The 26,570-nt window shown below is 37.6% G+C and overlaps 1 protein-coding gene across 4 annotated transcripts in view; it reads left to right on the top strand.

The window, feature by feature from the left end:
* Positions 1–26,570, top strand: part of ARHGAP21 (Rho GTPase activating protein 21) — a 123,635-nt gene that overhangs the window by 49,870 nt on the left and 47,195 nt on the right. For all 4 annotated transcript variants that reach the window (XM_052804418.1, XM_052804440.1, XM_052804431.1 and 1 more), the window contains 3 exons: positions 2,514–2,696; positions 10,441–10,465; positions 22,956–23,048. In XM_052804418.1, the coding sequence (XP_052660378.1) occupies positions 2,514–2,696; positions 10,441–10,465; positions 22,956–23,048 (301 nt within the window). The remainder of the gene's footprint in view (positions 1–2,513; positions 2,697–10,440; positions 10,466–22,955; positions 23,049–26,570) is intronic.

Below are 26,570 nucleotides of genomic sequence, written 5' to 3'. Positions count from 1 at the left end.
AAGTTGCTGTTACTGAACATGTCTCACATTTATTATTAATATTTGCTTTTTCTGTTGCCCTGTTGGCAGGCCTCGCAGGGGGTCCAAGGTCGGCATGAAGATAACCTTTCACTTCTGGTATGCTCTTTCAAGTAATAATGATTCAACTGTGGAGTACCGTTGTTTATGAATAGTGACTTGTTAGTTCAGCAACTTGCGTGAATGCTAAAAGTTTACATGAAATTACAAGGAAATCAGGTTCTCTTCTTCTCACTACAATCAAATGCTGCATCTCACATTTCTCAAGTCCTCTATATGACTGTATTTTGAACTCAGACTACAGTATTCCTGTATGTGAACTTCAGTGATCAGTTGTTACACATACTAAAATTACCTTTTGGCTGATTAGGGAGGGTTTTGTCAGAAAAAAGATGCAAGTATATTGCAGACTTGTATTTTTCAGTGCTACATTTAAGCTTGCTGTTTACATATCTATAAGGGTAGGTATTTGCTTATTAACATTTTTTGATGTTGTGTGATACATATAGTTGTTTATGATTGTTCAAAACTTTTGTATCAAGCATTGCCTATAAAAATTTGAGAGGAGAAACAAAAGATGGCAAGGCAATGTTAAATAGATGGGTTGCTGCCCATCACTTAATAGAGGAAATCACTGTCATTTTTTAGAGGCCAGTGGTATTTTTTTATTAGGAGCTATTTCTTTTGCCAGTTTACTAGGATCAAAATGTTCTTACTGGCTTGAGTTTCTGCTCTTGTCATGAGATTGAAAGGCTGAGAATGGACACTTATTTGTGCAGAACTGAAAAACTGCTGTCATGTTCGGAAGCTGAACAGATTGGTGGGAAATATCTCAATAACAAACCTCATCCTTAGGCTAAAGGATTATGTAACTTTTACCTTAATCTTTGCATTGCTTGAACTTTAAACTAAAGCCAATCATCTTGGCAATTCCACAGTTCTCACTCATTTTTCATTTGTTAGTCATCTAACTGCACAGTCTTTTCAGTTTCACACTAACACTTGAAAAGGTGAATGAAGATGATAGTCTAGTCTGTCCTCATCTGAGTTCTAGTCCTTGATGTTTATCATTGTTCTTTCCAAAATCTGCTGATAATCCTTCCAGGCTGTTTAGAGCATCAAAGTCCTGTCAGGCTGCTCTGGATTCTCTGCATTTTCTGGTTCCAGAAGTGGCTCCGTTTCTTGGCTTGGCTGTAGCACCAAGACCCTTCTCCGTTTGTATGTTCTTCCTTGCTGAAGAACGGGGCTGTTGGAGGTAGGGAGGCTGGTTTTTGAAGCACTGGCTAGTATTTCCTTGTCCTCCCTGTTGGATGTACCAAGATGTGGGTTTCCGAGGACAAACCATAGCATCTGTGTAGAAATGTGTTGTGTTTTACATACCTGAACGCAGAATGCTGTTCTGGTGGGTTAACTATCTCACCAAGCAGCTCAACATTTTCCTTATAGTAATATGTGTTGCTATCATTGTATTCAGAGTGGAAATGCTTTGCCTTCTCTGTAGATGTTGATTGGAGTTGCCTGGGCCCACGTTGCTGATAAGCACTGCAGTTTGAGATCCCAGGTGTAAGACTGAAGCAAAAGGGATTATTTTGGAGCAGCCTAGGGAGAAAACGAAGCAGTAAATTCTGACACGTATCAGCCAGTTGCTGAGCCACAGCAGCAGAGCTACAGGAGGACAAGACGACTATTATTTCTGTTTGAATACCCTTTGAATAGGCTATAGGCTCTGGTATCTAAATTTGTTTCATGCATCATTGAACTAGAATATTTAGAGGAGGGTCATAGGGTTTTGCATGCTTTCTTTGTATGTTTTCTGCCTTTGATTTGAAATGTTATGTGTGGTGTGGCACTCACTTTGAAAATTGAAATTGAAGATTTCATATAAGGCTGAGAAGATAAATGTTTTTGTAATAGTGTGTTTCTTGAGTCATAGGTATATAAAATTACCCTCAAGAAAAAATAAAAAAGTTTTATTTCTGCATGAGACGAGTGATTGCAGTAGGACTGTAAAAGGAAACTAAACTTTTTTACTTGTGTGTTTAGAATTTGCGTACTGAAATGTTCAGAGAAAGTAGCTAAGGGTGGAAAAAACAAAGGTGAAGTCAAAGATATGACTAGAGGAAAAGTGTGTCTTGCTGAAGAAGCCTAACCTAACAAAAATACATGTTTGTATCTGAAGTAGAAAGCGAATAAAACATGCAAGTTGTACGCATTTCTTGTGGTTCATTTGAGTCTTTCACTGTTGTACGTTGACTTTCTTAATATCTAACTTCATTTAAAATTTAAGAGTAATTCTGTATGTGATATAACCAGAGGTGTAATGCTGTAAGGGATGCTGCTTTACAGTACACATTTCTTTTGAAAATATTAGTGATCATCAAGTTATTTTGGTTATGGGAGGAGAAATTACATTTTTCAAGTGCACAGGAATGTTTAGTGATTTATTTATTTATTTATCCAAATTACGAATTCTGTGTGTGTCCTTTTTATTTTAGGCATCAAAAAATAAAGATGGAAAAGAGCAGAGTGAAGCTATATCACCATCGGAGGAAGAAGAAACTTTCTCTTGGCCTGGTCCCAAAACTGTCGTGCTAAGGAGGACATCTCAGGGTTTTGGCTTCACCTTAAGACACTTCATAGTTTACCCTCCAGAATCTGCAGTACAGTTTTCTTTTAAAGTAAGTGAAATTAATAATGAAGCACTTATTTATAGCTTTATTATACTTTTTAGGGTCAAAAATCCAGCTTGCTCGAAAGTAAATGTATGTATAGATGTGTATTACACAGATGAAAGATGCCATGTGTGTAAGGTGGGGGGGCTCACTTATCACATCATTTGATAGCCATGCAGTGATCTATTCCAAGAAAATGGAATTGACTCTGAGTTCACCCAAGTTAAAAATACTTCTTAAAATGGGTAAGACCAGTGGTTATTGCAGAATATGGAAATATTTCTCTGTATAGATTTTTTTTACCCAAAGCCAGTGTCATTAGTCTGTACATCTTTTCAAGTGTAGACTTCAAGGGTGGGAGGTTTGGGGTTTTTTTCTTTGTTGTTGCTGTTGTGTTTTCCTTTTTATTTTTTTACCCCACCCCCCGACCCTCCCGAATTAAAATTTGTCATACCATCATACTAAGAGAATAGCCTGGAAAAACATTAGTTTACCATAGTTTCTAACGTGAGTATCCTAAAATTAATGTACGTTAGAAAGACAGGTTGTGTTTTTATATTATGTTCTTTCTGCTGAAAAGAACAACAATCTGCAATTCCCTGTTAGTCAAGTCATATACAAAATATGTACAGGCCTACATTAAAGGATAACTAACTTATATAAACTACTGTAAAATATTTTAAGTTAAAACAAGTAGTTCTAAATGTTAAGTAGCAAATTGGTCTGCCTTGCTCAAAGGCTGTATGTATTCTCTTATGTGACTGAACCTTTTGAAAGTTGCTGTAGTACCTAGTGTTGTGAAAAAGTCCATGTAATAGTGATAAAAATTTGAATACCAAGAGAGGGTTTTTCCTAGTGAGTTCAAATAACATTTGCCCATTTTAAAGTCATCAAGTATGCAAGTTTTCATAATCCATGCCACCTCTCAGTTTCGCTTTTGCTTTTCCAGTTAGGCATAAAAATAGATTCTTACCAAGATGGGGAATGGTTAGTGAAGCTTCATGTTCTTTCCAGATAGCTAATTGACTCGTGTCTCTGCAGGAGTCTTTTGTTAAAGTTGTCTTTTTTTGCCTGTCCTCGGTGGCTATAAGATTTCTTTTGAAGTAGAAAAAGCTTTGCAGGAGAAAGTTGGCACACTTTTCCAGTTAACTTCAGCTATTGAGCCTGCATTTGAGTGCCCAAATATTTTCCCCTTGACAAGGAGTCACTGAAGCTAACTGGAAGCAAGACTATTAGCAGTATCAGGTGATCCCAACATTTCTGTCCTTCAACATGGGTTATAGAGAGTCAGCCAAGAGCAATCTCTGGTTGAATTCCAATGTGAAACAGAGGAAGGAGGGTGGGGAAGCCTTAGCTGGGCAGAACAATTCATGTGCACTTGTTAGCATCTCCCAACAACAACCCCTATTCATGTTGAGGGTGAAAATAAACAGCATGAGCAGGATTAATCTCCTTGACTAAGTGGTGACTGGGGTAGGTTTCTTCCTGAATGTATCACTAGATCTCTCTGAGGAGGTCAATATCTTTTTCACATGCAGAAGGAAGTAGGCACAAGGAAGGGCAAGTAATATAAAAAAGAAATGTCAGCCCCTCCCCTCTCATTAACATCTGATGGTTTCTGAGAGGCCCAAGCAGTATGTAGTGAGCCTCATACCTGTAAATCTCGAGAGGTGTCCTGAAGTCCTACGTCCCTCTTTTTCTGCAAGAGAGCTCTTAACACCTTTTTTTTCTCTGTTTCTTCTCTGATATGTCAGAATCTGGTTAATTCATTTCCATTTCTGTCTGCTTTTGGAAAGGAAATAATGAGATTGTTGGATAGTTGTAATACCTTTATTCAGAGATTCATCATCACATCTAAAGATGGATAAGGTTCATTTGGACAGAGCCCTGGTCAATACTTCTGTAAATTAACCTGAACTGTTATATTCTCTTTTCTTCCTTTTAATGTCAATGAGGTGGTAGAAAAAAAAGAACAGACCTTCAAAATTATTACTCCTGGGTCTTCATAAGGTGGCTTTTATAGAAGTCTGTGTATCTAAGTTATGGTACTAAAGAATGAAAATCACCTATTGTCAGCCTGATTGTAATTTGAGGCAAATCTGATTTCTCTGCCATTCTTATTTGACCAAAGATCCTATTGGTTACCAGCTAATTATAGTCTCTGTCACTGATTCTAAGCTCAAGTATCATTCTTCTCTCTTTCCTCATTGATCAAAATTGTAAGGGCCTCGGAAGGTGGAGATGTTTAGTTTTGCACACCTTAGAGGTAGTATAATAATGGTAACTATGATTTGGTTTTCTGACTGTCTTGAATCTTGTAGTAGCCTTGTCCCTTCTTCACACCTGAGAATGCAGGCAGTTACCTCTGACATAAGATAGAATTTACAGCTGGAAGTTAAAGATGCCATTGACATAACAGCCAGAGTTACTCAATCTCCTACTAGTTTCTCAGAGCCACAGTCCTTTTGTTATCGCAAGTGTCAACCTGATGCTGGCACTTTCCCTTTAGATCAGTGCAGAGGTCTTTTCTTACCCCAGGGACGGCTTCGCATTCTAGCTCCTTTGATTTCTTTCAAGGTAAGCTTGCCCTAATATCTCTAAATCTTACTGCAAGTCAACATAAACTGGTAGAGGTAGTGAAGAGAAGGAAAAGCATCTAAAAGAGATTTCCTTCAAACAATCTTTCCATATTCTTTGTGGACATATATGTTTTTGGTTTTTTTTTAATACGTACTCTTGGTTCCAATTCAGAAGTATCTAGTGAAAATTTCACCATTAAAAGTTCAACTCCTGTTGATTGCAGTTTGTGTGTGTTTGAAAAGCTGTTGATATGTCAGGTGGAATCCTCTGGGGAGAAGAGAATGAGATTCCTCACGTAGCAGGGAACAGTGGGCATTTCTAGGATAGAGAGCATGATACTCGTAGACTGCAGGGTGTGGTAAAGATCACACCACAGCTGGATATTCCATGGGAATGAGAAGAAAAGCTTCCTACAGGCTGGAGAAGGCTGCAACTTGAAAGCCACTGAAGTGAATTTTGGAAGTGAAGAACTCAAATCTACCCCAAAGGATGGATTGAGTGGAGAAGAGTGGGTGTTATTTTATAAAAATCTTTAATAAATCTGTTCTCTCCCTAGCTGCATTTGAGGTGTTTGGGTTTTATTTAAATTTTAAGAAGTTCAGTGTTCTAGTTCTTAGTCTAATAAAACTAATGTTCCGTTGAAAAGCCTTTTTTCAGTTGTGCTCGTGAGCTTGCTACAAGGAGGAGGTCTAGGCATATCTGCCTCAAAGCTCTGGGTGACAGGGAGTCCCAAAACACACTTGTCTTTTAGTATATTAACACCTAAAAGTTCCTGTCTTGAGTTATCTTCAGTTCTTCAGGTGATTTTTTTTTTTTTTTTTTTTTTGATCACACCTTCCCATAATATTGCACAGACTGGAGGATCACCTTTACCCTTGCTATTCAGTAAGGAGAGACCTGTGAGGCTTCTCCTCCTGTTATTCAGAAGTGCAGAGCACCAGCCTGACAGAATGAGGGTCACTTTTGTGTGAAGCACAGTCCAGTTTACCGTCAACCACATGAAGTTCTAGCTATCTGGTCCATCTCATGGATGTCTCTAAATGTTGCAGAACTTCAACAAGGGTTTCATTTCAGCGCTGATCAGAAAAACCGAACAGTGCTAAACTTTCATTTTATTTTTAATGAGGCTACTGATTTTTTCTGAAAAGAAAGAACTGTTCAAAACCTGAGTAAAATAGGTGGAGTCATGTTAACCAAGAGACTTAGGGTTTGGTGAGGGTAAACTCTAGTTGCAGATATTTCTAGCCTTATGTATACAAAGCTGATGTCTGCCTTTCATACACTTCCACTGTCATCAATGTGAAACTACAATTCCTGCTCAGGTAACTAGACCAGTGCTCTAACTGGCACTGTGGGCCACCTGAGTTAGATGTGAAACACTTGTGTAACACCTGAATAAGCAGGGTGAGTTGCAAGAATAAAACCTGATTCCTTAGTAACAAGTTGACAGTGACCTGCACAGCTGTGTATGAGGGGCATCCATAAAGCTTTGTTTTCTCCATTTACATCTGACTGGAAAACAGGCCTTACTTGCTGTCATTAAAATGATTGAACATGATTGGTTATAGTTAATTCAGGGAACTATCTCTGCATATTTTAATACTGAACACTAGTATGTTATATTTTATTTACATTATTTATGCTTTTATTATATATATTATATCTTTATATTATATTTAATTTCTTACATTTCACATTCAGTATGTACATAGTACTGCAGGTGTAGGTCAAATTGAGGATATTGTGCCAAGTTCTATTATCTTTTCATGGTTCCTGCACAAAACAGCTAATTAACTACAAATCAAGGGACTCCTTCTTATCGTAATTGTTATTAATTAATGAACTTATAAACATTGATAGAGGTTATGGAAGAAAGTGTTGTTTGGTAGGTCTGTTGGGAGGGACAGCCCTGTGTGAAGGATGGTGTGAAGGATGATCTTGGAAACTGAGGCTGCGGTTTAACACATTTCATCTTGGCAAAAGTACTTGGCTGTGCTTGTGTGGGGCCACACGCCGAACTGGGAATAGCTGGACATTCAGGAATAACCCATTATGTATCCTCCTTGCTTCTCATGCCTCCTTTCCCTTAAGAAAGTGATTAGGGAGTGTGTGGAAGATTTCTTAAGCTAGCATTGCAAAAAGCCTACGTTAAATTATGCTTTTCACGCCAGATGTTTATTAGGATTTGTTAGTCAGCAACACACTGCTTTTGCCTGTGGAGTTTGTTCTTCAAGTTCAATCAGTCTGAGAAGCAAGTAAGTCATAGGAGAAAACCTTCTCTTTAGGTGTGGAAGCAGCATATACTAACATCTTGCAATGTGTAAGAGGTAAATGTAGGAGGGAAAGCTAATTCTAAAACATTTGCGTTATAAAGCATTCCATTTTTAAAGGCCTGAGCTCATTGGCTTGATACCATGAACAACTAATGTTTTGCAGCTGTCTTTTGTAACAGAGCTTTGCATATGCAGTGACAAACTGACAAACCCACTGCAGTATTTCATAAATGGTGGCAATTATATATTATCTAAGTTTTCACTTCCATAATTTTTTTGTTTTATAGCATCAAACCAGGTAGCCTCCCCTGTGTGTGACCCACGTTTTCCACACTGAGCTTTAATATTCAAAGTCCTAAAGATGTTTTTTCACTTGACAGATTGGGCGGAAACTAGAGACATGCAGATGTTAGCCTTGTCTAATTCTTTGCTGCTGATCGTAGTTCAAAACCAATTGGCTGTTACAGGGCTTCAAGAGATATAATGATAAATTTTAACAGTACTTGTCTACTAGTGTGGTATTTTTACCGAAGTATAGAGCAGACAGGACTGTCCAGCTTTAAGGATACTGTTTGCTGCTCTCAGACTTTGGGTGGCAATGATAATTATCATGGCTTTTTAAAAGTAGAATGAGTACCCTATTTCTGTTAACTCAGTGTTTTGTTTCTGGGGGGTTTCTTTTGTTGGTTTTTCCCTCCTTAAAGTTACCTTTCTGTAGTATCTTACAAAGCTCCAGCAGAACTTCTTGTTCTTCTAACTCTTCTTCTAACTCTTCTTCTAACTCTTCTTCTAACTCTTCTTCTAACTCTTCTTCTAACTCTTCTTCTAACTCTTCTTCTAACTCTTCTTCTAACTCTTCTTCTAACTCTTCTTCTAACTCTTCTTCTAACTCTTCTTCTAACTCTTCTTCTAACTCTTCTTCTAACTCTTCTTCTAACTCTTCTTCTAACTCTTCTTCTAACTTTCTTGTCTCACAAGAAATGTACTGCACCTAGGAGAGACTTGTCTCATCCTCATCATTATGTAGTGTTCATATCCAGGTCTTACTCCCTCTCTTTCTTCATGTCTTCCTCTCTTGAATGGTTTTCTCAGGTCAGTGTGCAGTTGCTTTGAAAATATTTAATATGAAAAAGATAGTGATTTGTCTTTAAATGCAAAAGACCTAGAAATTTGGAATTAATCCATTTAAAAGTAGGAGGGAATACAGAGGTGAAAATTATTTCTGTGATCATCTCCTTGCTCCTCCTTTGCTTCAGGATGAAGCTGTTTTAATTAGCTGAGGTGAATTGTTAGAAGTACTTCCCAAATAGTACATACTAGTCTAAGAAATTGTATTTAGATTGAAAGTTTATTACTCCATAAAGTTACAGTTCAGAAAGAAAGCACATATTTCCATATTTAAACTGTGCTTTTCAAATCGTAGAATTTTGTAGAAGAGATTAGCCATGATCTTTCAAAAGCCTTTCATCCATATTAAAATATTGACAAGAAAGTAACTTAGATAAGTAATTATTTTCTATTTTAAGCATGCCATTCTCCCTCTGTACATTCCAGTTGTGCAATTTCTTTTTTTTTTTTTTTTTTTTTTTTAAGGAATATTGGTGATACTTGGTAGTTACGATAGTGCAATGAGTAGAAGGAGAATCTTTGAGGTTGTTACTAAATAGTTTTTGGGGTAGATATTTTTCTCTAGGCAGTAGTACTGAAGGCAAAACAAACTTGGTATTTCAGACTTCAAGAAGCATATTCAAAGCTTGCTTACAAAATATTTTCATAGAATCATAGAGTGGTTTTGGTTGGAAGGGACCTTAAAGGTCATCTGCCATGGGCAGGGACACCTTCTGTTAGACCAGGTTGCTCAAAGCCCCATCCAACCTGGCCTTGAACACTTCCAGGGATAGGGCATCCACAACCTCTCTGGGCAACCTGTTCCAGTGCCTCACCACCCTCCCAGTGAAGAAGTTCTTCCTAATATCTAATCTAAATCTACCCTTTTTCAGTTTAAAACAGTTAACCCTCATCCTATCACTACACTCCCAGATAAAGAATCCCTCCCCATGTTTCCTGTAGCCCCCCTGTAAGTACTGGAAGGCTGCTGTAAGGTCTCCCTGGAGCCTTTTCTTTTCCAGGCTGAACAACCTCACCTCTCTCAGCCTGTCCTCGTAGGGGAGGTTCTCCAGCCCCCTGATCATCTTCATGGCCCTCCTCTGGACCTGCTTGAGCAGATCCATGTCTTTATGTTGGGGCCCCCGGAGCTGAACGCAGTACTCCAGGTGGGGTCTCATGAGAGTGGAGTAGAGGGGCAGAATCACCTCCCTCGACCTGCTAGCCACATTTCTTTTGATGCAGCCAGGATGCGATTGGCTTTCTGGGCTGCGAGCGCACATTGCTGGCTCATATTCAGTTTTTTACCCACTAACACCCCCAAATCCTTCTCCTCAGGGCTGCTGTCGATCTACTCATTGCCCACCCTGTATTTGTGCTATGTATCTTTTACATATTATTTAGCTTTGAATCCTTAGATATGCTTGCGACAACACACAGTGCATTATTAGGCTTTATGGCAGTGTTTCCAGGGTTTTTGGTACATTTGTTTTCAGATAGTGCTGTTCACGTTGTTTCTTTGGGGATGTTTCATGGAACTGTGCTTAGTTGTTGGGGTTTTTTTTGTGTTGCTTTTGTTTGTTGTTTTTTTTTTTTTTTTAAATGGGTATTATAGTACAGTCACAGAATGAAAGCCTTAATTTCGTAAAGTTGAATATTTGTGAAAAAGTATGAGACAACCATAATGCAGACTTAATCTTACAAGTTCCCTTCAAGTTTGCATAGCTTATAGATGCCTATGCATTTTTTTCTATTAATTGAATTTTTAATATTCACTCTTTCTTTTTCCTTAGGATGAAGAGAATGGGAATAGACAAGGTATGTCTTGTTTTTATTCTTTCACAGATCCAGTATGTTGAACATTTCTCTATAGCTGTGTAACACACTTCAACAGCTACGTAAGAGTTTGAAATGTAAAATCACTTCAGTGTAACCATCAAGCTTATTGAATTTCATGGCACTGGAGTAAAAGAAAGAAAATACCTGTATTTTAGCTTCACCTATTTAGTGTAGGTGTTTGCGTGGCCACTAAGTTAATTAAAATATGTGCTGTATCACTTCTGTGCTGTGTATATCACTTTGTTATGTATATGACAAGAAGACAAGAAACCAACTGTGTTACTTTTTAGTGCCAAAGTTTCGCACTCTCTTAATTTGGTCTGCATGTAACACCCACAGTTATTTGTGCAAAGTACTACTATAAAGGGTTTGAGTCTCATGGATATACTTATATACATGCATTTAAAAAAAAGTGCTGTATGGTGTGTCTAAGAGCAGCCAGTATGAATTTTGAATTTTGTTGCAACTTACTCTAATAAAAGCAACATGTAAGTATATAAACCTAGTGTTGGTAGTGATGGTAAAAATTATCCACAAAAGTGGTATACAACTGTTTTAAAAGCAGAAGGTAAAAATGTTTATTCCTGTTAGCTTCGTGATACTTCCTTCAGTATTTAATAGTACTGATCTAACTTATTTCATCAGTTTTGGTACTCTCATGTACGTTTTAAGACATCCATGAAACATGCTTCAGTGGTGTCAGATAAGATGTGCGAATAAAATTCTCGCACTTGATTTAGGAGGGATGGAAAAATCACTTATTTCTAGGTTATGCCCCTCTATTTTCATAGCTTTCTCACTCTCACGTTGCCTGTGTCTGTCTGTCTTAATTTACCGATTAACTTATTTTTTTATTAATTTGTGCTACACCTCAGTCCCACTGAATTTAAATTCCTCTTTGATATTTAGCTATTTTCTCATCCATGCACCCCTTTTTGCTGATACCTTCTTGTTTCTGTAGAAGGGTGAAAAATGTGTTGATTTAGGTAAGGAAAGTGGGTCTTCAGGTTGAGAGCCAAGTCCCACTTCCTGTTTTTCCCAGTCTGTCATGATGGTAAGGTACACAGAGGTGGTAGGATTAGCCACATTGTGAGTGTAATGTGCAGGGCTTCAGTTTGCGCTTCATCTGGCAACGCAGTATGCAGTGCAACTCATTGAGGACAGGCCTGTTCAAAGGTGGGGTACCTTTGCTCAGAGAGGTACCTATGATCACAGCATAGGGTGAATGCTTGTTCTACTGGTGGGTTACAATTTGCTTTACACTGTAGCAGAGAATGGTATCTGGTTTCAGTGTACTTTTAAAAATGTCAGTTGGAAGATGGAGAACCACGTCTGAACTTTTGTTTCAGGTTTCTTTGTGTAACTGTGCTATATTAGAAGCATTCTGGGAAATAAGAATTTACTTGAACTTTCTTACTTTTCTCTTGGAAGCTGATGAATTCATCGATTTCCTCCTCCTAGTTTTACTTGGCTGTTGTCACCTGCTTGTTAAACAGTGAAAAGACAATCTCTTCCTATTTCTTGTGAAATCCACCCCCCAAACTTGCAACCTCCTTTATCTGCCTTTGTCCGTTTTGGCATACAAAAAGAAAAGGCAAATTCCTTTAGGAAGGGAAAGGAGTCAATCATCTGTGCCAAACCAGCATGGAAGATATCAGTTGTGGTCTAAAGAATTTCTGCAGTATTCTTCTTCTCCCAGGGAAAAATGGATCAGCTAAAGATGCAAATGTGGGTCTGTTTACCTAAAACATTATCCAAGATCTATTTTTCAGTAAAGGAACAGCAGTAAACAAACGTTTATTTGGTTCATTATGAGACCTGTGCAGGTGGGATCAAGATTACTTTCTGGAAATTTTTGTGTAGCTACTTAAACTATGAATCATAGCTCAACTATTGCGTATTTATAGCAACGTAGTACATTGTATGCCTTGAAATACAGATCAGAGGGCACAAAGTGCTCTGGAAAGATAACAATATTCTCATTAGCAAGAGAGAAGGTTGGACTTGCGCTCCTTCTGGAAAGAGAAGAAATGACTGTGAGGCGGAGAATGTAGGTGTCAGTAGAACTTAACCTGCCAGTTTTGTGTATTAAACCTTTAAAAATAACAAAATGGGACAAAGTCTGTAAGACATTTTTCTCCAGCATTTAGTGTGATCTTTGGGGGCAGGGGAGGTGAAACGGTTTCTATTTACATTGCTACAAGTTGTTACTGTTCCCAAATGAGGTGAGTAGTTAGCTTGTGAGGAGAAAATAAGGAAAAGCCTATCTCATTTTTCATGTTCACAAACATGATGTTAATTTAGCAAAAGCAGGTATGCCAGAAACTCTGTGAAGGATTATCACAAGGATTCTTAAAGTAATTAAGATTGAAAATTAGGCCGAGCCGCTTCAGAGCGGCAGGAAGCTGTGTGTTTGACTGCTGGCTGTGGGGGTCCATTGCTGCTGGAGGACCAGTTGCTTCAACAGCTTGAGGAAGAGCGTGTTGCTGGGCAGGCTGCAGGGCGTGTGTGTCGTACAGAGGAGCCATCTAGTGGCAAATTTCATGTATTTTCCTTCAAACTTGGTTGGAAAACTTGCCTCTGAAGCTCTGTCTTACTTAATTAACAATGAAAATTAAACATTTTTGCTTTGAAGTTTGTAGATGGTAATTCACTTAATTCACTTGAGCTTTCCGTTCTGAAAGACTAAGCTAAGGGCACTCAAGCTTTTCATTTTTGTAAAGCAGTGTGTGCCAGGGCAAAATCGTTGTCTTTTTTTGTATGAATTTTGAGTGAAGATTTCTAATTACCTGCACTTTCTGCTTTGCCCTTTTCACAGGTTAAACTTACCTTATAAAAGTTGAGATTTTTAGCAGGTTCAGCACTTACAGGTTTGAATAGGTGGAGAAAAGCATCTCTATTGCTATTGCCTTTTATTGAAAGCACTTGAATATTTTTTCAAAGGAGCTGAGTACCTAATTAAGTCTAGAGGGCAGAAGATAAAAGCACATACCAGGTTTGATGTATTCTAACAGTGAAAGAAATATTTTTATATGGTTTTATGTTCTGGTATAGAATTTTAGTGCAACTTTTTTAGTATATATTTAGATCATGCTCCTGGCTTGCATTAATCTTGCTTTTGGCAAGCAGTGAGATTTCAAAGCATTTAGAATAAAAGGTAATGCAAATTTGTCCAAGAGAGCTCTAAACTAGGAATAACACAGGAGGGAGATGATGGCCAAGAAGCAAGTGAGGAAGTGGTGGATTGGTTTGTCAAGCGAACAGGTTAGGACACTGTGGACAGGAGACACCTCATGGTCAACAGCTGGGACAGAAGGGGACCACCTCAAGTGTATGCACATAAATAAGGGAATGCCTACAGGACAATATGATGGGGAGAGCTCTCATCCCTTTTTTGAGGGCCTCTCTGAAGCCCCTGTGCACTCATGCACTCAGCATGGGTAACAAGCAGGAGGAATTGGTGGTCTGCATGCAGTTGTAGGGCTACGATCTCATTGGGGTCACAGAGATGTGGTGGGATAGCTCAGAGGAGTGGGCTAGAGTGCTGCAGTGGATGAATACAGGCACTTTGAGAAGGACAGGTTGGGAGAGCACAGAGGTTGAGTTTCCGTTGTTCTTAAGTTGTGAGAGCACAACAGGGATGCATGGAGGTCTGGCTTGGGATGGATGGGGGAGCCAGCTTAGAGCTTATGGTCAGCATTTGCAGGCATACTCATGTGGGCAACGTTTTGGTGGGCAACTGCTACAGAATGCCTGATCAGGGAAGAAGTAGATGAGGCTTTCTTCAGACAAGTGGTAGAAGCCTCATATGTGCAGGTCCTGTTCCTTATGGGGGACTTCAGCACCCTGTTATGTGCTGGAAGGGCATCACAGCAGATTTACCCTAAATATTGTGTAGTTATTATTTGAAAGATTTCTGTTCTTTCCTGCTTTCACTGCTCCAGGTTGTTGACCTTGGAAAAGCATTTTAATAGCTTAGCTTAACAGGTGCACTTTAGCAGAAGATGCAGATCTTTCTCAATGGATTCCTTGGTCACTGACTGGAAACTTTTATCAGCTTCTACTGTTTTCTTGAGAATTTCTGTTATGTTGACCAGCCTATATTGGAGTATTTCTTTCATGTGTTTTGAGGTTGGTATACCATCAGTATTCTTCCTGTTTTCTGGAGTTGAATCACATCAAAATTTTGTTTAAGACCTACCTTACAGGCAGAAGTCTCCCAGCAGACCATCGTAGGAATATTTGGAGACAAGCTGAAAAATACTTATACCTATTAAAAATAGTAATATTTTGTTAAAAACTTGCACTGTCAACATGTGGTAAGTGGTGCTGGAGAAAACCATCTCCGTTGCCATGCTGTCTCCATGCCATTTCATTGTGCACTTAATATGGTGAATATGTTGTCCTTCAAAGACTGCTTGAAGCTGTAGTTGGCAAAATACAAGTTTAGTACATGTTAAATGGGTCGTTTCTTGTATCTTGTCCTAAAACAGGTTTTTCTTCAAAAATGTTTGGCGTGTGGATCATGATTAAAATGAACAGTGATAAGCATATAGAAATAGTCTGAAAGGGATTTCATCTTTCGTATGAGAACTAAGCTATTTTATGTTTAATACAGTGCCTGGAAATCTAGTATCATTATAATCCAGTATCATATTTTTTTAATATTATGTTCTTGCTTTTCCTACTTTATCTCCTACTTCTATGTAGACATATCTATAGCAACTAGTAGCTTATTTTCCCGTAAAAGTGAAAGGCGACTTAAGTATATTGCTCAGTGTCCTTTCCTGTAGAGACTGAGTGTGCACTTTCTAATGAGACTTTAGACACCTGTTTTGGCTCAGATTTCTAAATAGTTAAATTGTGATCACCAGGCTATTTTTTTTAATGTGCCTAACTATGGAATAATCTTTCTACCCTTCAATTGTCTAAGCTAAATAGTTCCAATTTATTACCTGAGCTCCTTCAGCTCTGTGCAAGTCTGGTTTGATGTTACAGAGCCTTTGGGGGAAGGGTGGAAAAAATGCAGGAAAAGCTTTTTATTCCTTACTGCTGTTTACATAATGCCTCGAGTTTTCAGTGTTTCATGTCTTTAAACAGACTGTTGATTTCTGTAATGTAGTTTGTGTTCTCCCAGGATTTAATTTAATCCCATGTTTTTCAACATCATCTCCTATCAGCTCAGTCTGTTGTGAAATAAACTAAGTGTGCCTGTGATGATGGGAACAAGGTAGATAAGGAACAAGAGAATGAATGTGAAAGCACATTATTTGGAAAGGTCATAGATTGCTGGGATGATGTGGTCTAAGCTATATGGTGGTGGAATTAGGCATAAGAGGCAAGAGATATATAACACTAGTGCTTTAGGATAGCGCCACTGTAAATTGTCCTTTTTCATGGATTTTTTTTATCCAACTTAATTTTTTAACACTAAATGTTGAGAATGCTAAAAGAGGGCTTGTTTAGTTTTCCACTGAGACCAGGGCCTGATGATTCCTTGTTCCCTTAAAGTACATCCAGAATGTCCAGCAGAGTGGCCTTCCAACTTGTTCACATGTATAATGTTTCTCAGTGACTACTATTGAGTTCAAATCATATTAGACTTTTAATAAAAATGTGAAGAGCTGTGTAAGTGTAATTTCCATGGATTTAGGGGAGAGTCTGTAGGTTCACTAGAACAGATAATATTTGAATGGCTCTATGCTTATCTAAGAACTAAAGTAAATCCTTTAGACTGTTTAATCATAGCTTAAATTTTAAACTTGAAAAGGTTTCATTTTAGATTTGAGAGAATTGAAAAAAACTTGTAATATTGGCAAATAATGCAATGGGAAAACACAGTTTTGCAGAGTTTGTCATTAAGCTGGAACTGTGTTATGTTTTCCATAACAACACCAGATTATTTTGTCTCATTCTCCCCCCACCCTGCCATGAAGACAGGGTTGAGGTTGTATTAGTCAAACGGTTTTAAGAGAAGAGTAAGCAGGAGAAGAAATATCATCTTTGAGTTGCCTAATCAAAATGCCAGAGGTGCTCTGAGGAATAACGGAGTGTATTTTTCCTGTATCACAGAGTTGAATGCCAGGTGTTTCTCTGCTAAATGACTCAACAGTGCTATTTTACTTGTTATCAACCTCTTTTAGAGGCTCATCTTCGACACTGTATTTTGCTTAATGCTTTTTAGTTGCGTTAATTTGTGCTTGACAATGGGTGAAAAAGCTCTGTTGGGGCTGGGCTGGGACCTTTGGGCTCCTTTTCTGCAATGGATTGCTGGTGGAGAAATGCTTACTATGTATGAAATTCAGTTTGCATATTATAAAATCCAGAATTGTCTTTAGTTGGACTCTCTCAGTTAAATGCAATCCTGACAGTTTTGTGATTTATATTAAATTAAATATCTTTTAATAAATGTAAGTTCCGCTGTACTTTCAGCAATCTCTTTTTGGGTAGCTTGGGAAATGATTAGCAGGTTTTTGATTCAGTAATCATTTAGAAGCATTTCTCTCACTGTATCTGTACATATGTCTTGTCCCTTTGCCTGAAAGGTGTCCCAAGAATCAGTGCCACTTGGCATTGTTGAATCAACAGAGTTCAAATGCCTTGGATATCCAAAAGCATATTTGTAGATCTTCATGTCCAAGAGGAATATTCCTGCCTCTTGAGTGAGAGAAAGATGTACATAGAAGCCTGTCTTAATTTAATAATTTGAGGTGTTTCATGGGGCTGGTGATTCTTTAGTATAAAAATGAAAGTCACCCTTTTGCTGTCTGCTGAGCATGGGGCCAGGAGTAAAAATATTCTGCATAAGGTTAACAAAACTCTGTAGCCTTTATCCAGTTCCTGTGTTAGGAGGATTTCTAAGCATGGTTCAGCTGCCCTGAGCAAAAATTTTTTTTTCCTCTAGGAAGAGAAGAAATGGCATGTATTTAAGCAGTGGGCTCTTAGAAGAGACTTTGTAAGAAAGTATGTATTACACTGTGTTCTGAAACACTTGGCAGGTCTGTGCTCTGCAGGTCAAAAAGAATTGAAGAGCTATGTCAGCAATAGCACTTTGGTGTGGGGTTTTTTGTTCTGTTTCTTTTGAGGTTTTTTTTCCTCTTCAAAATGTAAAGGCTCTTTGTCAGAGAGGTGTCCTTTGTGTAGTCTTTGTGACTCACATGTTTTTATCTGACTGTGTTTTATATCAGAAGGTTAATGACTACAGAGGAGTGATGTGCTTGCTGCTATCTTGTAGTGTGTTGGTGGATGTGATAATATTAACTTCCACCATGTTACTTTGTTTTCCAGATGAATCACAGAGCAGTATAGTAATGCTGTCTGGTCTGCAAAGACTAGCTTAAAAGCTAACTAGCTTAATGCATTTGATATAATACTAGTTATGTTCCTTGTAGCAGCTGTATTCCAAACTAGCATTTTATGGGTTTAAGCTAGAATTCGTACCTAGGTAAAATTAATTTTTACATCAAGTTTAGGGGAGTTAGGAGAAGTTTTGCATTGTGACCATATGACCCCCCACCCCCCATGTAAGTCATTTATAAATGTTAACAACTCTTAATTCTACTGTTCTGTTTAAAAGTAGTAGGGTTTTTTTTAATATTCACTTTTATCAGGGTGAAAGAGCATATTAGAATTTTATTATTTTGCATATCAGATTGTTGTGCTAGTGCAACATACTCACTTCTGCCACTTCTGGCACCTCAAACCTTTGTCAGGAAAGTTTACAATGGGAAACTTACTTTCCCTGTCAGACTGTGAAGGTGGTGTTGACTTTTAGTCTCAGCTAGTAGATCCAGGTAGTGTAAAGGTTAGGTCATAAATGATTATAAATGTATGTATTATGAATACAGTCTTTAATATTGTTTGACCTTAATTTGAACAACAGTTGAAACAAGACGCTAGTCTTAATTTTGTAGATTCTCCTTTGATCTCACTGGTTATTGAAGGTAGCAGTTAGTATTTTTTGGTTGAAGATTGCTGATTAATTAGAAGATTTGCGTACAACTATGAAAAATTTATATATTGGCTAGGAAGAATCTTATTGCAATAAACTGCTTTTCTGTATGTCTTGCATTTGATTTACAGGTGTTTGTGCTTCTTCAGACTACTTTTCTTAACTTTGGTTGTTTAGACCAAGGACCTCATTATAAAGACTGCAGATTCCTTACTTCCTTGTTTAAGCCAATGAATTTTCGCCTTGAGCCTTCTATATACTTGGTGACTCATTTTTATTTCCTTATTTCTGATGGTGCTGAATCTCTGAAGTAAAAGTTCAGACACGAGTTTGCCTTCTCTAAAGTTACATTTTTGTTTGAATAGCATCACTTAAGGGAGTGGTGGCACTGCAGGGAATATTTAGTCGGTCTGTTAGTAAAACTACATTACTGCCTAGACAATAACTTGAGTTTTAATTTATCCTGACTGGTGACCATTTACTCATGCTGGAGAATTTTGTGTGCTTACAAGACTGATAAAGGAAAGAACAATTTTATGGACTTGTGGAGAAATGAAGTAAATATGAAATATGTTTTGCAGAAGTTGTGCTTTACATCTGTGCTGCTTCCTTGCATGTATGAGTGTTCCTGGTAGCTCATCCTTTTGCCTGTTCTTTGTGTGTGCGTGCTGTTTTGTTTTTCACTTGCAGTTGAAGATTTGGGAGAAATTGTCATCTTTGTTGGCAGCCTGCAATGTAATGCTCAATTATAAAGTTGTTTATAAAAGTATGGAGAAGGAGGGAGGAGGCAAAGTAATATGCAGTAATGAGCACTGGAAAAGCACTGGCAAATAAGGCTACAAGTCTGACAGACTAGTAGTGTGAGCTGCTTTACTGTTCATTCTTTTATTGCCTTTTAAGGAGTTGCTGGCATGCTCCAAAAAATTAGGCCTTTCAATATTAGAAAGGAAAATTGTGACACTATGTAGTGCAGAGCTGGAGAACGTAGTGTAAAATGGGTGATAATCTGCTCTGGATGGGGAACTTTGGAAGGAGGGGAGTGTACGCTCACATTTTGAATAGCATCTTGCTTTTGCCTGATGATTGGGTGCAGATGGGACCCAATGGAGATTTAGGCACAATTAAATTGAAGTGTAATGATTGTTGAATTTTGAGACATGAGGTAAGTTATTAGATTATCCATTTTACTTGGAGTTTACTTCTGTAATGATTGAGTGCACACCTACAAGATTTATTCTGCCTCAGTTGGTCTGAAGAAAGTATTGTATTGTTAGCTCCTACTGTCAGAAAATAGTGTTTAGCTTTGTTTGAGTTTCAAACTCAAAATATAAACATACACTTTGAGGCTATGTATTCAAGGAAGTTCATTTATGTGTTACTGAAGGAAAAAAGTTCTGGTTCGTATCCAAGTATGTAAAACTCCAAGGAGGAATGAAGAGCATGTATTCATCTACCAAAGCTTGGGAGTCCTAGGTTTTCTCCTTGTCTTTGCTTGTATTTGGATATTACTGAACTGTAAAATGAACCTGCAGATGTAAACAACACTTTAAACCTTTCATCCTAATTTTTGCCCCCAAATTGATCTTTATCTTTAGCGTGGTGGTTCACCATTTTAAGAAGAATCACTGTTCAATATAGCTTCCTTCCGTATGTAGGACAAAGAACCAAGTTTAATGTGTAATCAGCTTTCTGAATTGGTCCATAAATTAGCTGTGAAAACCTGAAGTGAGTGCCTGTACTGTTGAAGAACCTCTGAGTGTAGCTGACAGGTCGGTCGGTCAGAAATCAGATGTTCAGGGAAACTTTCAGTCTCTGGTCTCCATAAACTGGTACAGTTTTCCCCTCTAACTCAGATGTGGTTAAAGGTGTTCTGTGTTGGATATTGAATGGGAGTAACCTTATCTGCTTGACCTCTTGCTTTGTATGTTCAGGTACGGCCAAGGCATAAAGTAGCATTTGAGTGTTAAGCAAACTAGCAGTAGGCCACTAACGTTTTTTTGATGAGCATTTTATAAAGGAAGCTGAGGTAGCCCCTTGGTGTTGAGTTATAAGTATCAGGTATTAAGTGTTATAAATTAAATGTGCCGTGGGTGCTGCATTATTTTGATTTGTGTTGTCACTTTGGGATTGTATATCACTTCAGTAAAAGATTAAGTGGCAACGCTGGGAAGGATGTTTGGTGGTCCTATAAAAGGTTGTATTTTAACTTCACTTTTGTAAGTGGTTGAAGCAACTTTTTGTTCATGGCATCTGGGTAAATTATTCTTAGATCTTGTCTAAGCTTGCTGAAACATTACTGCCTCTTAAAGGACAAGACCCATCATGTGTTCAGTGTCTATTTAAATCAGCAGATTAAAAATGACAGATACTAGCTTTGCTTCACAAAGAGCATTTTGTATGTCTTGTAGCTATGTCCTGCTAATCAAATTTTAAAGTATTTGGGGACTGAGCTGCCAGCTGGAGTTTCTTGATTTATAATTCAGTTGCTTTGTATATAGTAGTTATCTGATTCTATCAAATCAACTTTTTGATTATTCTTTACCAATCTGGAGTTATTTTGAGAAGGCCATTTAGAGCCATATGAGTCAGCCATTTTGTTCAACTGTTTTGTGGTAAAATGGCAGGACACTGGGGGTTTGCAGAATGAAGGCATTAGGCTAAAACTTGTATTTGAAAAGCGTGAATCAGTCAGAGGGAAGTCTGGTTTTGTGCAATTCATTAAAATTCTTCAAATAATTCTTCAAATAATAAGCTTTTCCCATATGGAAACTGAACCAAAAAAAGGGTAAGGGGGGCACCTTATTTATATTCAATAAATAATGCTGTGGCTTAGTAAGCATGGCCAGGTAGGATATTTAAAGCTGTGGCGAAAATACTTCCAAAAGCAGTGCTGTTTGTGCCCAAGTCAAAGATTAGTCACTGAAGAAGTGATGAGAACCTAATACTGCAGTTTCAAGGAGTGTTTCTTTTATCAGCAGTGCCAGTTTCAAGCAATCCCTTTATTCTCTCCTGCTGTTCCTTCTTTTTCTGCAGTTTATGCCACTCTCTCTACTATGCCCAGTTTTCCTGGTAAACTGGAACCCAGACCCCACTTACTTTCAGTCCATGTCAGTTCCCTGGGCTGGCTCATCATGTAGCCTCCAAAGGGTGGCATTTCCCCAGCTGAAAGTGTGGTACGGGGGTAGTAACTGGTGATAGGAGTTGGGAGGGACCAAGGCTATTAAAGCCACCGCTGGCACCATAAAAGCTTGTCTGGCTGTAACCTTTGAGGTTCTGCTGCCAGTTCTGTGAGTGCTCATGTTTGCACCAGGTGGGACAGGGGTGTTAGCAGAGACCGCTAACACTGTAGAACAAATTAAGTTCAGTGCAATCTTCTGGCAGACTGGAAATAAAATTTCAAATTTCATTTTTGGGTGGGTTTTTTGTTTGTTTTGGGGGGATTTTTTTTCTTTTCTTTTTTTTTTTTTTTTTTTTTTAGCTCACTGGCATAGAAATTGCACTAGTGAAGCTGTGTAGAGGCTGTAAAATGGCTTACTCCAGCTACATACGGATGTAGCTCAGGACAGGATCGCTGTATTCTAGCCTGCAGTATAACTGTGGAGATTTTTGTCTTGCAGTTTTGTTTGTGTGGAGGTTTTTTTGGTTTGTTTTTGTTTGTTTGTCTTTTGTTTTACTGCCCTCCCCCCCCCCCCCCCCCGCCCCGATGTTCGGAAGCAGTGGCTACTTCAACTAAGAATTACTTAGATTTGGTGTCATGCATGTAAAAGCACAAAGTACCTTTGTTTCTGGAAGCATAGAAATTAAGTGCGTACTGAGAAGGCAAGAAGATGTTATGTTTTCTAACTACTGTAGATTAACTTCTACGTTGTGTATATATGGATATGTACAGCACGTGCAAACATAATTTATTTTGAATTATGCCTTTCCTTTTGACTTTTGATAAATCTTCAAGAAAACTTTAGACTTCATCTTGAAACTTTCATCTGAAAAACAGTTAGAAAATCAGTGTTACAGTTCCATGAGGACTATAAATCAACGTTACGTTTTTTTCCTTTTAAGGAAAGATTTTAAAATTTTATTTTTCAATTTGCACTACTAATTTTTACTCAGTTTGTCTTGCTTTATCTTATGTCAGGTAGCAATCTAGGAGAGGAAGGGATAATTCTTACTGAATAGTGTAGGCATCAGCATAAGGATGATGTAGGAATGAGATGATGAAATGAACTCGAAAAATACCACGTACTGGTACATAGCAAGTTCTAAGTTTGAGATACATCTCTCTTCCCAACCCCCTCCCCTTTCTTTATTCCCCAGACACCTAAAAGATCTTTAGTGTAGCTAAAGAAAATGCTGTCTTTAGGACTCCTAGTCTCTCTTCCTTCCCTTACCCCAAATTGAACTTGAGTATTTAATGTAATGATGAACGTGGCAGGATTACATTTCAAAATAATTCTTAAAGTAAAAACATTGTAATGCAGTATAATTAAATGCTATTAAGAAATATTCTTTCTTCCTCAGGAAAACAAAGAAATAGACTGGAGCCAATGGATACCATATTTGTTAAACAAGTTAAAGAGGGTGGACCTGCTTTTGAAGCTGGATTGTGCACAGGTACTGTTCTTATATAACACTGATAGCGTGTTTGTGTATGTGATGTAAAATATATATGATTTAAGCTTCTACGTATATTCTATCTTCCATTTAAACCTTGTTCTTTCCTTTGGAAGTTTGAAACCTCTCTTTTAAATAGTCCTCCAGTGTTTTTCATCTCAAAAGCACTGTTGTGTTCTCTCAGGAAGTGCTATATAAAATATATTAAGGCATTAAAGTCTTTTTGGTTTATTATCTTTAGAAAAGAACAAGTATATGATAAAAATAGGTGAGGAAAATGACACCTGTAAGCTCCTATTTCTTTTGCTTTCTGACAAATTGGTAATCTCAAAACACTCAGGTTTTTGTCCTTTAAACTAAGTTATTCCACCTCCTTTAAATGAAGTGGGAGCAATCCAAGTCTATCTCTTCTTATCAAATTTTGTTCAGTTGTTTGATTTAATCAAACTGGAGAGAAGAAAACATATTTTCTGTGAAGTGCCAGGTACTTTGTCACACCTGTACTTAAGTGTCGAAGGAAGAAGAAAAGTATGTTAGAATGGGAAGTCTTACAAGTGATAAAACAAGAAGTTACATAGATGGATACCACTACAAACGCAGGTTTCTGTTCTTAAAAAAAATATGGCAAAACTTATGTTCTATAAAAAGATTGTGTTTGTGTAGATATTGGGATGTTGATGTTTTCTTTTGAAAACAGTTATGTACATGCATTCAACTGGAATAGAATAATTTTTGTATGTTTCTTCCTAAAGAAAAACAAAGATTCTAGGATGATGAGCAATTTAAAAACAGCACTAGATCCTACTTGTACAGCATAAAGCATTTTTCTTTTTTAACTTCTCCTTAAGTAGTTATTTAGGGAAGGGCTACTTTGGCATTATTTTAATGCTATTCTATAAAGAAATGTTTTGGCTTGATAAAGTGCAGCATATGCTGAAGTTGTACAGAGGAGCCATGTTAATTTCTACTCTGTTCAGTGTTTGCCAAATTGAAAGAGATGAAATCTTTAGAGAATATTTTATTTTTAGGCATAGAAGAGATTTTTAGGAGCCCAGAATATAGAACAGAAAATAAATGAGAAAATACATTTTTAAATTACCAGAATATTATTCTTAAACACACTGCTGATAGCGGTTATATCTAATTAGGTCATGCCACTATTTCTTGTTTAAAACTTTGGGGTGAAATATATTACTATATCTCTATCTTGAAATTATATTATAAAACACTCAGAGATTGATCAGCCAGGTAGATTGCTTAACCTCTGATAGAGACAATGTATACATTTCTTATTTTTTGTAGAATAAACTGTATTTTTTTTTATTTTTATATTTTTTTAATTCAACTTAGCTTTGTTTCATGGTCACACTAATGGAAAGAAAATACTCCAAAATCTCATATGAGTTTAGGTAGCTATGTTTGTCAATTCTTATTTCACTGGTGCAGGGTCTTTGTAATACTGAAAGTCTCAACACAAGCTTCATTACCCAGAATCAGTGAGCTCTGTTTCAGGAGCTTACCTGGCTGCTACTTACTGGAAAGCTTGCAATACTCTTGCAAATTTGAGGAATAGGTTAAAATATCTGAAACGTAAGACAATTCATTCTGAGTATATTTGAATACTCCTGTAAGATTATCTTTGTTAGAGTTAGAAAGATCATACTTCCCATATTTAACCTCTGAGGCATTTCATTAAAAAAGAATGTGTCTGTGAGTTCCAAACATAAATGTTAGAAAAATTGAAATAGACAGCCAAAACAGATCCACATTTCCCATGTCTTGATCTTCATGCTGCCATTTATGTATATGCAAGAATATAAAGAACTAAAATATGTGCAAAGGGAAATGGTTTAAGTGCATTCAGCTTAATTTCTAGTTTGATCAAAGATACTTAATGGGCCACCAGATTGATAGAGAGCTATTAGAAAAAGCCTTCATGCTTCTATATCCTTTTTTGCACTACAGGCACTGCCCTTCCCCTTTATATGTACCTGAAACTGAGCAAAGTTGTATTTTGCAGTTGCCCACACCCGCTTCTTTCATATAACCAGTGCTGCAGTGTGTCCCACCTGAGGTTTTTGGCAGGTTCATTGGATGTATGCTTCAAGTAGATTTGTTTCACTGCTATGTATAACCTAGTCTGTTTCTTTGAAAAATAAAAACTGGGAAAGAATAGGTAAGATGATATGACTTACTTTAAAAAATATTCCTTATTACAGTTTTTGGTGGGAATACTGAGTAAAGATCTACATCTGTGGACAAGTTCTGAAACAGCCTGGAAAAAAGCTAGTTTTAAGTTCCAGAGAAGGATCTGGTGTGTTCTTAGGAAGTCTTGCCATACAACCTAGCAGGACAGGGTTCACAGCTTGTAAATTAAGAACATTTTTTGACACAAACTATAGTATTTCTTTTTCCTGCAACTTTCTGAAAGGATTGATATTGGTGTGATACTGAGCATTTCAAAATTAACTTTGTTTTCTTGAAAGTCCAGTTTCTCAGCCTAATTACTTAAGTTGTCTGTGTGTATGCAACAGTGAGATAGGGTTTGCCATCCATTGCAGGTGCCTATCAGTCATGTGGATTGCTAGCAGCCATTAAATGTTGCCACCAACCTTTCTTTCATTGCTTAGGAAGCAAGAGACAAAACTCTGAGAGCTCTTTCAGGTGAGGAGAAGGGTGATAACCAGCTGTTAAAAGGGCATATGTAAACTTGAAAATCTCTCACAAATTTATTTGCATGATGTTACGTTGTGTGTGCAGGCCAAATTAAAAACAGTCAGCAGATCCATGTGGTTTGGTAAGTCTGGAAATCTGGGGTCCATATAGGGAACCTCCACAGAGCACGAGCATTTAGAGCATTATTGCCACCAAGTCAGGCTGAGTATTCAGAGTGAGCAGCTTTTTCCTTGTTTTGATTTGGTCATGCCAGAAACACAAAAAGGGCTTTCAGTTTCTAAAGCAGTGTTGAAAAAGCCGTTCCATTTGGCTCACTTTGCATGAGTCCTTCCTTTCAATTCTTCTTTCTCCAGCAGCTTTCCAAAGTTCCCTACCTGTAATCTTTTAGACCATTTTCTCCTCATTAGTAAATTCAAGATAGGTTTCTGCTCTTCTGATCAGAGATGATGTAAATACCATTTTTGGTGAAGGAATGGGATGGGTTTTTCATTAAAGCTGAAAATAGCTCCACGTTATATATTCGCCACTTAATTTATGAGAGTATATGGAGCTCTTAATGAGGAAGGTGCAACAAGCTATTTGGAGAAATCTGATAAAAGTGATGTTAGGTCTAAAGATTTGTCTATATGGATAAGAAATAAGCCATTATGCTGTCCAGGATGCATTGAAGAGATGCTAATGTCTTGGAAACAACCCAGATTATTCTGATGAAGGAGGAAACTGGAGCCTTTCAAAATATTCGTTCTTTATTTCTCAGAAGGAAGAAGTACAAAATTGCAGTATTTGCTGCTATTAAAGGAGATGTGTACAGCAAAACCTGGCAGTGTTCTCAGTTAAGGTTTGGTT

Source organism: Harpia harpyja, chromosome 1 (genome assembly GCF_026419915.1).
Source record: "Harpia harpyja isolate bHarHar1 chromosome 1, bHarHar1 primary haplotype, whole genome shotgun sequence".
In the NCBI taxonomy this organism is placed as follows: domain Eukaryota; kingdom Metazoa; phylum Chordata; class Aves; order Accipitriformes; family Accipitridae; genus Harpia; species Harpia harpyja.
This window is presented reverse-complemented; position numbering and strand designations above follow the sequence as displayed.